Consider the following 16,056-nt stretch of genomic DNA (forward strand, 5'->3'; position numbering starts at 1 on the left):
GGCAATCACTGTAATGCCACAACCACCATGGCTGTGGCATTACAGTGAGTGGCAGACAATCCCTGCATGATTGGTGCTCTAAATAGCGCCAGACATGCAGGACACGCTTTTGGTGCACGAACAGTTATCGAACATAACCTCGAACAGCCGAATTTTTTGCAAATCGTTCGGGTTCGTCGAACAACTCGAACACCGCCCAAAACAGCTCGAATTTGAGATTGGCGAACAGTTCTAGTCGAACACCGCTCATCTCTAGTCGCAGTAGCTTAAAAAGACAGTTTTAATGCCCCTTGGAAGAGACGTGGAGGTCGCAGTAGCTTAACAAGACGGTTTTAATGCCCCTTGGAAAAATGGTGGAGTTCACAGTGGAATAAAAAGACAATATCAATGCCCCTTGGAAAAGTGGAGGAGGTCGCAGTAGCTTAGCAAGACGGTTTTAATGCCCCTTGGAAAAGACGTGGAGGTCGCAGTAGCTTAACAAGACGGTTTTAATGCCCCCTGGTAAAGTGGTGGAGGTCGCAGTAGCTTAACAAGACGGTTTTAATGCCCCTTGGAAGAGACGTGGAGGTCGCAGTAGCTTAACAAGACGGTTTTAATGCCCCTTGGAAGTATGGTGGAGGTCACAGTGGAATAAAAAGACAATATCAATGCACATTGGAAAAGTGGTGGAGGTCGCAGTAGCTTAACAAGATGATTTTAATGCCTCTTGGAAGAAACGTGTAGGTCGCAGTAGCTTAACAAGACGGTTATAGTGCCCCTTGGAAGAATGGTGGAGGTCGCAGTGGAATAAAAAGACAATATCAATGCCCCTTGGAAAAGTGGTGGAGGTCGCAGTAGCTTAACAAGACTGTTTTAATGCCCCTTGGAAGAATGGTATAGGTTGCAGTGGAATAAAAAGACAATATCAATGCCCCTTGGAAAAGTGGTGGAGGTCGCAGTAGCTTAACAAGACGGTTTTAATGCCCCTTGGAAGAATGGTGAAGGTCGCAGTGGAATAAAAATACAATATCAATGCCACTTGGAAAAGTGGTGGAGGTCGCAGTAGCTTAACAAGATGGTTTTAATACCCCTTGGAAGAGACGTGGAGTTCAGAGTAGCTTAACAAGACGGTTTTCATGCCCCTTACAAGAGCCATGCAGTACAGCATATTAAAAACATTATTCCCATTATTGGGGAGTGGGTCTCCCATAGTCTTTGCCTATGCCTTCCAAGTAAAAGCTGCCAAAAATTAGGACGGAGGAACTTACAATGCTGGCAAACAAGAGCCATGCAGCACAGCATATTAAAAACATTATTCCCATTATTGGGGAGTGGGTCTCCCATAGTCTTTACCTATGCCTTCCAAGCAAAAGCTGCCAAAATTTAGGATGGAGGAACTTGCAATGCTGGCTACACGGACCACGGTTTCCCTGGTGGTATAGTGGTGGTGGAGGCTGACGATAAGGAGAAGAGCAAAATACAGCAGAAATGAGGAAGCGTATACCCATGTGTGGGTGTGAAGCGGTGCATGGGAATACACCTCCTGAAATAACACAGTGGATTTGACTTTATGTTACTCTGCTGTCATTTGGTGGTGATGAGAAGTCTGGCCCAATCCAGCCCTTGTTCATTTTGATAAGGGTCAGCTTGTCAGCATTGTCAGTTGACAGGCGAGTGCGCTTATCAGTTATAATTCCCCCAGCGGCACTAAAAACACGCTCCAATAACACGCTAGCGGCAGGGCAGGCCAGGACCTCCAAGGCGTACAAAGCGAGTTCATTCCAAGTGTCCAGCTTGTATACCCAATAATTAAAAGGCACAGAGAAATCACGGAGGACGCTGGTACGGTCGGCAAGGTACTCCCTCACCATCTTTTGAAACTTTCCACTCCTTGTGAGAGTACCCCACGCCTCAGGGCCTGTAAGCTGGGCGGGTCTCAGAAAACTGTCCCAGAATGTTGACAGTGTTCCCCTGCCTCTGCTGGATTGGAGTTGCGTCTCTCTCGCCTGTATGCCTTGGTTGGTCAACAAACTGTGGCCTCTGCCGCTAGCGTGTTCAGATGGGAATTTTTTTTAACAGTTCTGCAGCAAGGGCCTTCTGGTACTGCCAAATTTTTGTAGACCTCTCCACCTCAGGAATAAGAGAGTGAAAGCTCTCCTTGTAGCGGGGTCTAAAAGTGTCACCAACCAGTAATGACTGTCACCCAACATTTTGACAACGCGAGGGTCACGGTTAAGGCAGCGTAACAAAGTCAGCCATGCGTGCCAGACTGGTAATGGGCAAGACTTCCGTGTCCTCACCAAGATGATGACTGACCATGCTCTCCTCCTCCTCCTCCTCCCCCATGTCCTCAGGTCACCCACGCTGAACCGACGGTATGACAGTTGTACGGGTACTACCGTCTACAGTGCATGATACCAGCTCCTGTTCTTCCTCCTCCTTCTCCTCCTCTCCCTCATTGTCCCCCAATGCACGTTGGGATGAGATGAGGCTGGGCTGTGTGTAATCGCCCATTACGGCTTCTTGATCCATCTCATCATACTCTGGCTGCAATGCCTCCTCTTTAATTCTCTGCAGAGAGCGTTGCAAAAGACAGACAAGTGGGATGCTGATGCTAATGATGGCGTCATTCACCATCTTGGTGGACTCCTCAAAGTTTGTCAGGATGGTACATATGTCAGACATCCAGGTCCACTCCTGAGGTCTTATGTGTGGAGTCTGACCTGAATATTGACGGCCTTGTTGCAGCTCGTACTCCATAACTGCTCTTTTCTACTCACAAATCCTTTGCAACATGTGGAGGGTAGAGTTCCAACATGTGGGGACATCACACACCAGTCGGTGTGCCAGAAGCTGCAAACGCTGCTGCAACACAGCAAGGGCGGCGGAAGCTGTAGCCGACTTCCGAAAATGAGCTGACAGGCGGCGTACTTTGATGAGCAGATCTGGCAACTCGGGGTACGATTTAAGAAACCGCTGAACCACGAGGTTAAGCACATGAGCCAGGCATGGTACATGTGTGATCTCGCCTCGCCTCAGAGCCGCCACCAGGTTACGGCCATTGTCACACACGACCATGCCTGGATGTAGGTTCAGCGGTCTCAGCCACAGATCTGCCTGCTCTTTCACAGCTGTCCACAACTCACAAGCAGTGTTAGGTTTATCACCTAAGCTTATGAGTTTCAGAACAGCCTGTTGCCGCTTGGCTGAGGCAGTACTGCAGTGCTGCCAGCTTGTAACTGATGTGGTGATATCTGAGATGGAGGCTAAACATGAGGAGGAGGAGGAGGAGGATGATGCGCAGGAGCAGTACACTGTGGCGGCAACTCTGACTGACATAGGGCCCGCAATCCTCGGTGTAGGGAGGATGTGTTCCGTCCCAAGGTCCGACTGGGTCCCGGCTTCCACTATGTTTACCCAGTGTGCCGTCAGGAAGATATACCATCCCTGGCCACAAGCACTTGTCCACGTGTCCGTTGTCAGGTGGAGTCTCCCAGTAATTGCGTTGTTGAGGGCACGGCAGATGTTTTGGGACACGTGCTTGTGTAGTGTGGGGATGGCACACTGGACAAAATAGTGTTGGCTGAGGACCGAGTACCGAAGGACGGCCACCGCCATAAGGTTGCGGAAGGATTCCGTCTCCCTAAGCCTAAAAGGCAGCATTTCCAACGCAAGCGGTCGTGAAATTTAGGACTGTGGCCTGTGGGGCGTTGGCTGCGAATTTGAGCTTTCGTTCAAAGCTCTGGGATATGGACAATTGAACGCTGCGGTGGGACGTGGACGTGGACGTTGATTATGTTTCTTGAGAAACTGCCATAACAAGTCAAGACTGAGAGGAGGGGGCATCTTTGCATGCAGTATGGACTGGGGATTGCCTTGCACGCACAACAGGGGGTTCTATTACACGCACAACAGCGGAAGAAGCAGTGGTGACACCCGCTGACACTGGTCGTGGACCATGGGGTTCGCTCCACAAAGTCGGGTGCTTTGCTGACATGTGCCTGATCATGCTTTTGGTGGTCAGGCTGATAGTTTTGTCACCTCTGCTGATGCTGGCATGGCAGGTGGTACAAATGGCCTTTTTGGGGTTATCAGCAGAGTCTTTAAAAAAATTCCAGACTCTGGAAGACCTACCTCGTGTTGGTGTTACGGGGAACTGATGCCCGCCTTCTGTGTGCAGCCACCACACTGCTTCTTCCTGCCAGTTGGGGTACTCTGCCTCCCTCCCTCTTTGTGCTGTTGGTCTCGCTCTGCGTGTCCTCCTGCTATGTTGGGTCAGTTACTAGATCATCCACCACCACGTCCTCTTCCACTTGCCCACCACGATCCTCCTCCTCACTTCGTGTCAATTGTGTCTCGTCATCGTCCACCTCTTATGACGAGTTGCCATCGTCGACTTCCTGTGGCCTTGGCTGTTCAAATATTTGGGCATTGCTACATGGGATCTCCTCTTCCACCACTTCAAGCGGAGCAGGCGAGGGGCACAAATATGGAAATGTACCAGTGAACAGCTCTTCAGATTGTCCAAGTGTGGGATCAGTTGCTGTCTGACGACACTCGGCATGGTGGGAGAAAGTAGCATCAGGGTGAGGAGGAGTATGCGGTCGAGACTCACGGCTACTAAAACTTAATCGTGTGGAAGACAGATCGGAGGTGGTGGTGCCCAGGTAACTGGAAGTATTATCTGCTATCCAATTAATAACCTGTTCACACTGATCAGTTTGCAATACTGGTGTTGTAGTGTGCTTCCCTAGTAATTCGGTCAAGAAGTGGGAGCGAGAAGATGTGGTTGTTGGTTGTGGCACATTTTCACCTTGGCCTCGGCCCCATCCTCTACACGCACCATCACCAGATCGTCCAGTTCCACGTCCCTTGCCACGCGCCTTGCCCATTGTAAATGAAGTAAAATAGCTTACACTCGCACTATCAATGGCAAAAGGGTAATAAAAAGAAGAGTTGAACCGTGGAGGAGGAAAACCGCAGTTCTATTTCTCTGGCTTACACCAGACTCTTTTAAACAGATATATTGGTGTCTGAACAGTCAGGGAGACACTATTACTGTTTTTTTTTACGGAAAAAATGACAAAAGCAGGATAATACAGAGATTTGACCCGTGGAACTGCAAAACCACAGTTCTATTTCTCTGGCCTACACCAGACTCTTTTAAACAGATATATTGGTGTCTGAACAATTACAGACACACTCAATTTTTTTTTTTTTTTGGGGGGGGGGGAATACCAAAAGGTTAATAAGACGCGTATTTGTACAGTCTGACTGAGGAAAAAAAAAAAAAAGGATTTAGTTGAAAAAAAAAGGATTTTTCCTGGCCCCTGAGACCGGGGGATAAGTCTAGCAATTTGACCAGCAGGAGCACACAGGACTGTAATGCAGCATTTGCTGGTATAACCACTGTGTCTCCTATACAGCCTGCCTGCCTGCCTGATATCTGGGATGGATATTAGTCCTGAGAAGGACTGTTTGTTTGATTTGGCAGGCTTTAGAGACCCTACACTACCTATTTCTCACAAAATATTTCTCCCTAACTCAGCAGCACTCTCCCTACACTGTCTGATCCGGAGCGACTGTGTCCAAGATGGCGGCGCCCGGTTTTAAATACTCGAGGTGACGTTGTGCCGCCAGCCAATCACTGTAATGCCCACAAACAACATGGCTGCGGCATTACAGTGACTGGCTGGCAATCCCTGCAAGTTCATTGGCTCTGTAAAGAGCGCCAAACATGCAGGGCGGAGACCCGAGCTCCCGCCCGAGTAACCCGGAAATGCTCGGTGCTCACCGAACATCACAAGTAGTGAGATGCTTCGGCGATTACCGAGCAGTGTCGAGCATGCTCGCTCAACACTACTCATGATCAATAGACAACGCCAGAAGCGTCTTACCAGGGTCAAGGAGAAAAAGACCTGGACTGAGGCTCAGTGGACCAAGGTGTTATTTTCAGATGAAAGTAAATTTTGCATTTCATTTGGAAATCAAGGTCCCAGAGTCTGGAGGAAGAGTGGAGAGGCCACAATCCAAGCTGCTGGAGGTCTAGTGTGAAGTTTCCACAATCAGTGATGGTTTGGGGAGCCATGTCATCTGCTGGTGTAGGTCCACTGTGTTTTATCAAGACCAAAGTCAGCGCAGCCGTCTACCAAGACATTTTAGAGCACTTCATGCTTCCCTCTGCCGACAAGATTTTTGGAGATGGAAATGTCATTCTCCAGCAGGACTTGGCCCCTGTCCACACTGCCAAAAGTACCAATACCGGGTTTACACACAACAGTATCACTGTGCTTGATTGGCAGCAAACTCGCCTGACCTTAACCCCATAGAGAATCTATTATAGAGAATCTATGGGGTATTGTCAAGAGGAAGATGAGAGACACCAGACCCAACAATGCAGACGAGCTGAAGGCTGCTATCAAAGCCACCTGGGCTTCCATAACCCCTCAGCAGTGCCACAGGCTGATCACCTCCATGCCACATTGCCGCATTGATGCAGTAATTGATGCAGGAGGAGCCCGACCAAGTATTGAGGGCATTTACTGAACAGACATTTCAGTAGGACATTTCGGATCTTAAAATAATTTTTCAAGCTGTTGTTATAAAGTATTCTAATTTACTGAGATAATGACTTTTGTGCTTTCATTGGCTGTAAGCCATAATCATCAACATTAACAGAAATAAACACGTGAAATAGATCCCTCTGTGTGTAATGACTCTATATAATATATGAGTTTCTCTTTTTGTATTGAAGAACTGAAATAAATTAACTTTTTGCTGATATTTTTTCATTTTGTGAGAAGCGCCTGTATTTTTGCACAAATTTGGCAACTCTCTAGAAGCACCCAAGAGAGTGTTCTAAGACGTGGAGACTTCCTGATCTCCCGGAACAGTTGGAAACTGTTAAGCCTACCAAAACCTAGTGTAAAGCCGTGCTCTCTGCTGTGGGGTGCATCTTTATTAAAGATAAGCAAATCTTTTGAAATTCGAATTCGGAAGCTTATCTGAATTTTCCCAGGAAATTCTATTCACAATTAATTCATTTGTGGTGAATAGAAAGTACTCATTTGCCCTGAAAAGATGCGTGTAACACACTGAGGCCTCCTAGGACTGTGTCTAATTCCTATCAAACTCTTTAATGCAGACTTAGTAGTAGTAATGTCAAAGTGTCCTTAACATATATTGTTATTTAGTATAGCTCAACAAGGTCAAGGTTATCACTCCCAGAGTAATTTTAAACAAACAAAAAAACTCGAGCTGTTTAGGCCAAGTTTAAAAGAAGATAAATAGACACATATAAAATCAATATAATTTATTTCAATAGTTTTAAAAATATATATTTTTTTATATAAAAAACAGGTGCATTCAAATATTACAACAACCAAACCTCCAACATAGCTATATTTGTACATGAAAATTAGCCCATCCATGGCAATTTTGATTCATAGATCCAATATTGCACTAACCCTATTATAAAGTGCTGTTGCCAATTAATCCGTGAATGAAAAATGCATATAGGACTCCCCTGAAACAAGGTAAAGTGCAAGTGCAAAGAAGGGGGGGGGGGTTGTTTTAAGTATGTGGAAAGATTAGCATCAAAGTAGCAGCACAACACAAGAATATTTTACAAACAGAAGTTCAAATATTGGAGCATATGGCCCCTATATGCTATAAGTAAGTCAGCAGATAAGTACAAGGTATAAAGGCATCAGGCCAATGCATATTAAATGTACTAATTACTAAGGCTGTGCATATAGTGTAGCTACATATAGGGTGTGTTATGACAAAACATTAAAGCCAGTGGAGAGTACTCACATATAGTAGTAATTCAATAAGTTGATCAGAGGAGGGATGGTGAAGTTAACCCCGACGACGCCGTTTCGCCACAAGCTTCTTCAATGGGGGCACTAACATATGTGCACAAGGTACCGCTTTTATACCTATTCTAACCAGCTGAGTATAGGGTAATCAAATTAGGATGGCATGAGTCAGAGAGGTTACATGCGCCGTAACCCCTCTGACTCATGCCATCCTAATTTGATTACCATACTCAGCTTTTTAGGATAGGTATAAATTATGGTGGAATAGGACTACACTTGAAAATTATTATGAGCAAAAAATTATCCCTAGAGGGTTGAGGGTACAAGTGTATCCCTCATTTGATTTGAAAGAGACAGAATTGATTAATAGATGGAAGGCAGCAGCCACCAATTGTTCCATGGAATTTCTGAGAATTATTATTGATAAAAACACGCTATCCTTGAACATCATTGACAAAACAATTGAGGACTTACACAAAAATTTACAAAAAAGAGATTAGTGTTTGATAAGTTTGAAACTTATCTTAAAACCATTGAGAATGACATAGATAAGTGGGAATCTGATATCAGCAAAATAAAACATAAGCAATACATACGAGATGTACAGGATTATGAGAATGACAGGATTTTCAAATGGCAGCAACCCAAGAAAAAAAGTCAAAATTCATTTAATGTGACTATGTCCTCTAATTATGAGCCATCTGGCTCTGAGAGTATTGCCTCATGCAGTGAGAGTGAGGGGACCTCTGAATACTCCAGACCCAATACGAGGCTGCAACAGAAAAAGTACCCAGAAATATTTTCTAAGAGACCCAGCAGGAAGCCGAACGATCGCCTAAAGGTAGTTAATCTGTCTGACTTAACCCTAACAGAAACACAAATAAAAGTTCTAGAAAAGGGTTTAACTTTCTCCCCGTCCTCACACCTAGATCAGTTCACAGTGGTGAAGGACTTGCATTTATTCGCCAGAAAAATCATCCTGCAAAAAGTTCATTACAGACCGGACTTGGACCTACTCTTTCCCACTGAACTTGAAAAACGGGCCTTAAAGGATCTTGAGGATCTTGAGGTGGAAAATATGCAGAGTGATGGAGGTCGGTTTCCTATGTCCCTGATTCAGAAATCCAAAACCTTCACTCCACTATCTACTTGCCCGGCAGTTGACATTTTTACAAAAATAGTAACAGCTGAAATTGAGTCACTTCCACGTAGTCCTATGAATAGATTGAATATGAGTAGGGATGAGAGATTGGCCCTCGAGGATTTAAAAAATTTACCAAATGTGGTCATTAAGCCAGCAGATAAAGGGGGCAACCTGGTTATTTGGCCACATGACTTATATGAGAAACAGGCTGCCAAGATTCTGGATTTTCCAGGGTGCTATCAAAAATTAACATATAATCCACTGACTCAATATCAGTCTCAACTAATAGAGATATTGGAGAAAGCATTGGAAGACAATATTCTACCCAAAAGATTGGTTGACTTGATTAAGAGGACACGACCAAGATTGTCAACTTTTTATTTATTGCCAAAATTACACAAAGATCAGTTGGATCCTCCTGGAAGACCCATTATTTCAGGCAACGGTAGCCTGTGTGAAGACATATGTAAAATCATAGATCACTTCCTTCAACCTTTGGTACACACGTTACCATCTTATATTAAAGATTCAACTGAAGCCCTGAAAAGGCTAGATACAATACAACTGGAAGCTGGATCTATCATGGTGACTGCGGATGTTGAGGCCTTGTATTCCTCAATCAAGCATGATGACGGACTTAGAGCGATATCTCTGTTTATGGAAGAAAGTAACATTGATAAACCCATGTCTACCTTGATTACAACACTACTCCGATTTGTTTTGGAACAGAATGTTTTTACTTTCAATAAGAAAATCTATCGACAGAAACAGGGAACTGCGATGGGGGCCTCATGTGCCCCTGCATACGCAAACCTGTTTCTGGGGGCATGGGAGAGGTACCTTTTCCAAAGTGATGAAGTCGATGACATCCACCTCATACAGGGGTGGATGAGGTTCATCGATGACATCTGGTTCATCTGGGAAGGTACAATTACCCAATTAGAGAAATTTATGGAACTACTAAACAGGAATAACCTCAATATCAGACTTACCTACCAATATGGAAGAGAAGTCAACTTTTTAGACCTGCATATCATTACCACTTCCAGTGGATACATCATGAATGATGTGCATAAGAAGGCGACTGCCACAAATTCACTTCTGCACAGTACCTCCTCTCATCTCCCCTCTACCATCAGAGGAATCCCTATCGGGCAATTCCTGAGATTAAGAAGGATTTGTACCACTAGGGAATTGTTGCAACAACAGTCCCAGGATTTGACGAGACGTTTTAGAGATCGTGGCTACAGCAGCGGAAGTATAAAGGCTGGCTATAAGAGAGCTATATGCACCAGTAGGGAACAATTGCTTTACTGCAATAAAGAGATAAAGGAGGATAGCCATGGCCGCATAAGATTCATAACTGAATACAATGTTCAGTGGCACGAACTCATGGAAATCATTAAAAAACATTGGAAGGTCTTATTAATGGATCCCACATTACAAAAAATTCTACCCCAGAGGCCTTTCATGGTGGCAAAAAGATCTAGAAATTTGCAAGACTCATTAGTACACAGCCATTATGAAGAAGGCTCTTGTCCACGACCTATTGATAAAACCAGATTTGGCTTCTCAACATGTGGCAGATGCAAAGCTTGTAAAAACATGACTAATGGAAAAAACTTTAGTAATTTCAATAACACCAAGATATTGGAGATTAGGAAAACTTTGTCCTGTAATTCGAAGGGTGTTATTTATTACGCACAATGCCCGTGTAAGAAAATCTATATTGGTCTCACAACCCGAGAATTGAAGGTAAGAACACGAGAGCATGTTCTGGACATAGAGAAATCGGCTTTGATTGATGAGGTGGCTGGTCTGCGCACTCTTCCCAGGCATTTTAAGCTTTACCACAATAGTGACCCTAGAGGTCTTAAGATTAAGGGCATTGACCAAATTGACATGGGCATTAGGGGTGGAGATTTGGGTCAGGCCCTGGCCAAACTCGAAAGTAGATGGATATTCCGGCTTGGCACACTATCTCCTCAGGGGTTGAATGAGCAATTTGGATTTGGTGCTTTCTTATAATTATAATTATGTTATTCACATCCTCTTAATATCCATCTATTATCAATTGATCTCTTCCTACTGTAATATAACTGTTACCTTGTTTCCCTTATATCCTGGGTTGTACCCTTTTTAATCAGTTTTTTATAGATTTTAACATTATTTTATTGCTTCTAGTTCTTACCTGCTGCTGTTCCTTGATGTGACATGGAGTCTGGGATGACCCTTCGGAGTGTTCGGTTTTAGGTGATGGCTCCGGGATATGAAGTCTGCGGTGATTGGACCGTGTCAACTAATGACTACGTGAGGCTAAAAAGGATGAGAAAGACACAAGAAGATCCATTACTTTGGACTTTATTAATCAATAACAATTAATTTTTATTTTTTGTCTCAAGGACATTTATATTTGTATTTATTCAAACAAATTTTTCATTTCAATGATATGTATTCATTTACAAATTTCTATCCATTTTATCATTTTTCATGTTCACTCTCACACATTTCACACTTCACATCTCACTATATATTTTCTCATACCTTCATTACTCTCTTCATTCAACACATTCAATCTTAATTTTTTCCACTCTTTTTTACACTTTTCATTCATCATATGTAATTTTCATGTTCACACATTTCCGGTATCCTCATTGACTCATGTTCAATACTTATTTGCTACAGTATTTTTCATCAACCTTTTCGGTTATATTCACACATTCTTCACTTGGCTCACACTTACATTCACTCACCACAGCATTTCACCAACTCTTCTGTTCACATTCACATATTTCCTACTTATAATAATAATAATAATAATAATTTTTATTTATATAGTGCCAACATATTCCGCAGCACTTTACAATTAAGCGGGGACATGTACAGACAATAAATTCAATACAAGGTGAGACAGTATAACAGTTACATCAGGAGTGAGGGTCCGGCTGCTCGCAAGCTTACATTCTACACGGAAATGGGGGGACACAATAGGTGGAAAGTGCTTGTTATTTCAGGTCAGGCAATTATAATAAGTCGGGATTATCATATAAAGCTGTATGATCCGGTCATCAGCCTGTATGTTAAAGTGCAATACTCAATTACCGAGTGCAGTTATCGTGTGCATGGAGGGTGTAGAAACAGATGAACAGTAGGGGGCAGATTCTGAATAGTATTTAGGAGGGAACAGGGGAAAGTTAGTTTACTGGGTATTTGAGGTGGTAGGCTTGTTTAAAGAGATGAGTTTTTAAAGCGCGCTTGAAGACATCGGGGCTAGGCATCAATCGGATCGTCTGGGGTAGAGCATTCCAGAGAACTGGCGCCGCACGAGAGTAGTCTTGGAGACGGAGGTGCGAGGTTCGGATTATGGGGGATGTGTAGGACGATAGACTGAGATGAGAGAGGAGATATAAGGCGGTGCAGAACTGTGGAGAGCTTTGTGGGTGAGAGCAATGAGTTTATATTGGACCCTGTAGCGAATGGGTAACCAGTGTAATGACTGGCACAAGGTGGAGGCATCGGTGAAGCGGCTGGACAGAAATACGACCCTGGCTGTCGCATTCAGGACAGATTGGAGAGGGAAATTTTGGTAAGAGGGAGACCGATCAGAAGAGAGTTGCAGTAGTCCAGACGAGAGTGAATAAGAGCGACAGTAAGAGTTTTAGCAGTTTGCAAAGTGAGAAAAGATCGGATTCTGGAGATGTTTTTAAGATGCAGGTGACAAGAGCGAGTGAGTGATCGGATATAGGGAGTAAAGGAAAGGTTAGTGTCGAATATGACCCCAAGGCAGCGGGCGTGCTGCTTGGGAGTTATGGTTGACCCCTCCAAGGTAATTTCGATGTTAGGTAGAGTTCGGTTAGTAGATGGGGGAAACACAAGAAGTTCAGTTTTGGAGAGATTCAGTTTGAGATAGAGGGAGGACATGATGCTAGACACAGCAGACAAACAATCCTTGGTATTTTGTATTAGGGTAGGGGTGATGTCAGGGGAAGAAGTGTATAGTTGGGTGTCGTCAGCATAGAGATGATACTGGAACCCAAATCTGCTGATTGTTTGTCCAATAGGGGCAGTGTATAGAGAGAAGAGGAGGGGGCCTAGGACTGAGCCCTGCGGAACCCCGATAGTAAGAGGATGAGGAGAGGAAGAGGAGCCGGCAAAAGATACAGTGAAGGAGCGGTCAGAGAGGTAGGAGGAGAACCAGGAGAGAACAGTTTCCTTGAGGCCTATAGAGCGGAGCATAGTGAGGAGGAGCTGGTGATCCACAGTATCAAATGCTGCAGAGAGATCCAGGAGAATCAGCAGGGAGCAGTGACCTTTGGATTTGGCTGTTAGTAGATCATTAGAGACTTTAGTGAGGGCAGTTTCAGTGGAGTGTAAGGAGCGGAAACCAGATTGTAGAGGGTCGAGGAGAGAGTTATCTGAGAGATAGCGGATTAGACGGGAGTGGACCAAGCGTTCCAGGAGTTTAGAGATGAAAGGAAGATTAGAGACAGGTCTGTAGTTAGCAGTGCAGTTCTGGTCCAGGGATGACTTTTTAAGCAAAGGGGTTATGATGGCGTGTTTAAATGAGGAGGGAAAGATACCTGACAAAAGAGAGAGGTTAAATATTTTAGTCAGGTGAGTGGTGACCACCGGTGAGAGGGACTGCAGGAGATGTGAAGGAATGGGGTCACTGTTGCAGGTTGTAGGCCGAGAAGAAGCGAGGAGCTGGGTAACTTCTTCCTCTGTGACCGGCTCAAAGATGGCTAGTGAGCTTGAAGTGCAGCAGGGAAGGGGATCCAGGCACTGAGGAGATTGGGCTGAGATGTCCTGATGGATGTGGTTGATTTTTTTCCAAGAAATAAGTGGCCAGATCCTCCCCACTGAGGTTGGTGGTGGGGGCCTGTGCTTTAGGTTTCAGGAGGGAGTTTAAGGTTTCGAAAAGTCGTTTTGGATTGTTGGACATTGAAGTGATGAGGGTGGTGAAGTAGGATTGTTTGGCCAGATGAAGGGCAGAGTTATAGGTTTTGAGCATGAATTTATAGTGGATGAAGTCCTCTGCTAAAAGAGATATTCTCCACTGACGCTCAGCACACCTTGAGCAACGTTGAAGAAAACGTGTTTGCATCGTGTGCCAGGGCTGCCATTGTCTGTGTCGGATCTTTCTGCGAGTAGAAGGAGCTGCTTCATCTATTGCACTCTTCAGTGTATTATTGTAGTGTGACAATGCTAAGTCTGGACAGGAGAAGGAGGAGATGGGGGCTAAAGCTGTGTGGAGATTGTCCATAAGCTGCTGGGTATTAATGGTACGTGTATTCCTATAAGTGTGGTAAGTGGGGGTGTCCCGGGTGAGGAGACAATTCTTAACAGAGAAGGAAAGAAGGTTGTGGTCCGAGAGCGGGAGAGGGGAGTTGGTAAAGTCATCCAGCAAGTAGAGACTGGAAAAAACCAGGTCCAGAGTATTCCCGTCTTCATGGGTAGGAGAATTAGTATACTGTGAGAGATGGAATGAAGAGGTTAGAGAAAGTAGATGAGAGGCAGATTGGGAGAGGGGATCATCGATGGGGATGTTAAATTCGCCCATGATGAGGGTGGGGATGTCACAGGATAGAAAGTGAGGAAGCCAGGTGGCAAAGTGATCCAAGAACTGGCGGGGGGAGCCTGGAGGGTGATACACGACTGCCACTCGCAGGGAGAAGGGTTTAAAGAGTCTGATGGTGTGGACTTCAAAGGAAGGAAACATAAGTGAGGGAACCGGGGGGATGACCTGGAAAGCACATTGTGAGGAAAGGAGCAGACCAACACCTCCACCCTGTCTGTTGCCAGGTCTGGCGGTATGTGAAAATTTCAGCCCACCAAACGAGAGAGCAGCAGCAGCGGTGGTGTCTGGCTGCTGAATCCAGGTTTCTGTGATAGCCAGAAGGTTAAGAGAATTAGAGAGGAAAAAATCATGGATGTAAGTTAGTTTGTTACACACAGACCGTGCTTTCCAGAGAGCTCAATGGAAATCGATAGGAGAGGGCATGCACTGAACGTTAATAAGATTAGGAGGGTTTCTATATGTAGCTGGAGGAGAGTGGTGTATGCTAGTGGAGGGGGGCCCAGGGTTGGGGGAGATGTCGCCTGCGACTAGTAAAAGGAGAAAGAAGAGAAAGAGCAGGTGGTCTAATGATTTGTATGAATGTTTTGAGTGCTGTATGGAGGTAGAGGATGGTTTGCAGTGGGTGAGGAATGTCAGTAGAGCCTCAGAGTTATACATGGGAGAGGGGAGAAGGGAGGGGCTGATATAGAGAGAGTGCACAGAATGTGTTGAAGGGCGGGTGAGTTGTGAGAAAGCAGAAGTAAAAACAAATAAAAAGCAGATTGATAAGAATAATGCAAAATGCAGTATTAGTGACCGAGAAGCATTTTTGTATGAATATTTTATGCACCTTACCTGTCTCCTGCCCAACTGCCATTGTCTAACTGCACTTGTAATTATTGCACTTAAAATCTATTGCACGCGTGACCCAGCAGGCGTGCTATTCCCAGCCAGAGCTGAATATATATGAAATGAAATGTCTGCTAGAGGCCAGCACCAGTTGGTCAAACTGAGTAATTAGCCAATTAGCACTGGGCTAGAGCAGGCAATGCTATGTAAGATAAACACAGAGGCCATAAACCAGTGAAAGAGAAGGCTTTGAACATTTTAAAATAGAAACAACATTCAATATTCATTTGTCACTGTATTCCTTCACTCACTTTTCTGTTTACATTCACATACTTTTCACCTGGCTTACACCTAACATTCCATGTAACCAGCTGTTTGCATTACATATATCTTTGTTTTTACACATTTCTTCACCTTACATGCACTATCTTTTTATTTTTCTTAATTACTGTCCCACTTTCTCTCTTTCATCCAAGTGTCATTCTATGTTTTGTAGCGTACTGATTGACATCTCCTGGGTATTTCCTTGATATCCTCTTGACCTGTTTCTTGTAGCTACCTCACTTATTTTTGTTTCCATGTTGATATATTGCCCTGATCACTGGCACGCCCCCTCCAAACATCGCTACCTCCGTATGGGGATTCCAAAACAGAGAGTGCGCATGCGCGTGAACGGACCCATTGAACTTCCGGTCCTGCGCAATAGA

The 16,056-nt window shown here is 44.6% G+C and overlaps 2 protein-coding genes across 2 annotated transcripts in view; both read right to left on the minus strand.

Annotated features, from left to right (window-relative positions):
* LOC141154083 (SLAM family member 9-like) overlaps positions 1-11,246 on the minus strand; it is a 100,067-nt gene extending 88,821 nt beyond the window's left edge. Inside the window, exon 1 of the mRNA XM_073639524.1 lies at positions 11,135-11,246. Coding sequence (XP_073495625.1) covers positions 11,135-11,159 — 25 coding nt within the window. The 5' untranslated portion in view covers positions 11,160-11,246. The remainder of the gene's footprint in view (positions 1-11,134) is intronic.
* The window catches only part of LOC141154084 (SLAM family member 9-like), a 325,409-nt gene continuing 320,487 nt past the window's right edge, over positions 11,135-16,056 (minus strand). The window contains exon 7 of the mRNA XM_073639526.1: positions 11,135-11,259. The gene's annotated coding sequence lies outside the window, so the exon portion shown is untranslated. The remainder of the gene's footprint in view (positions 11,260-16,056) is intronic.

Source organism: Phyllobates terribilis, unplaced genomic scaffold (genome assembly GCF_046119375.1).
Source record: "Phyllobates terribilis strain yellow unplaced genomic scaffold, ASM4611937v1 Scaffold_7__3_contigs__length_470593459, whole genome shotgun sequence".
NCBI lineage: Eukaryota > Metazoa > Chordata > Amphibia > Anura > Dendrobatidae > Phyllobates > Phyllobates terribilis.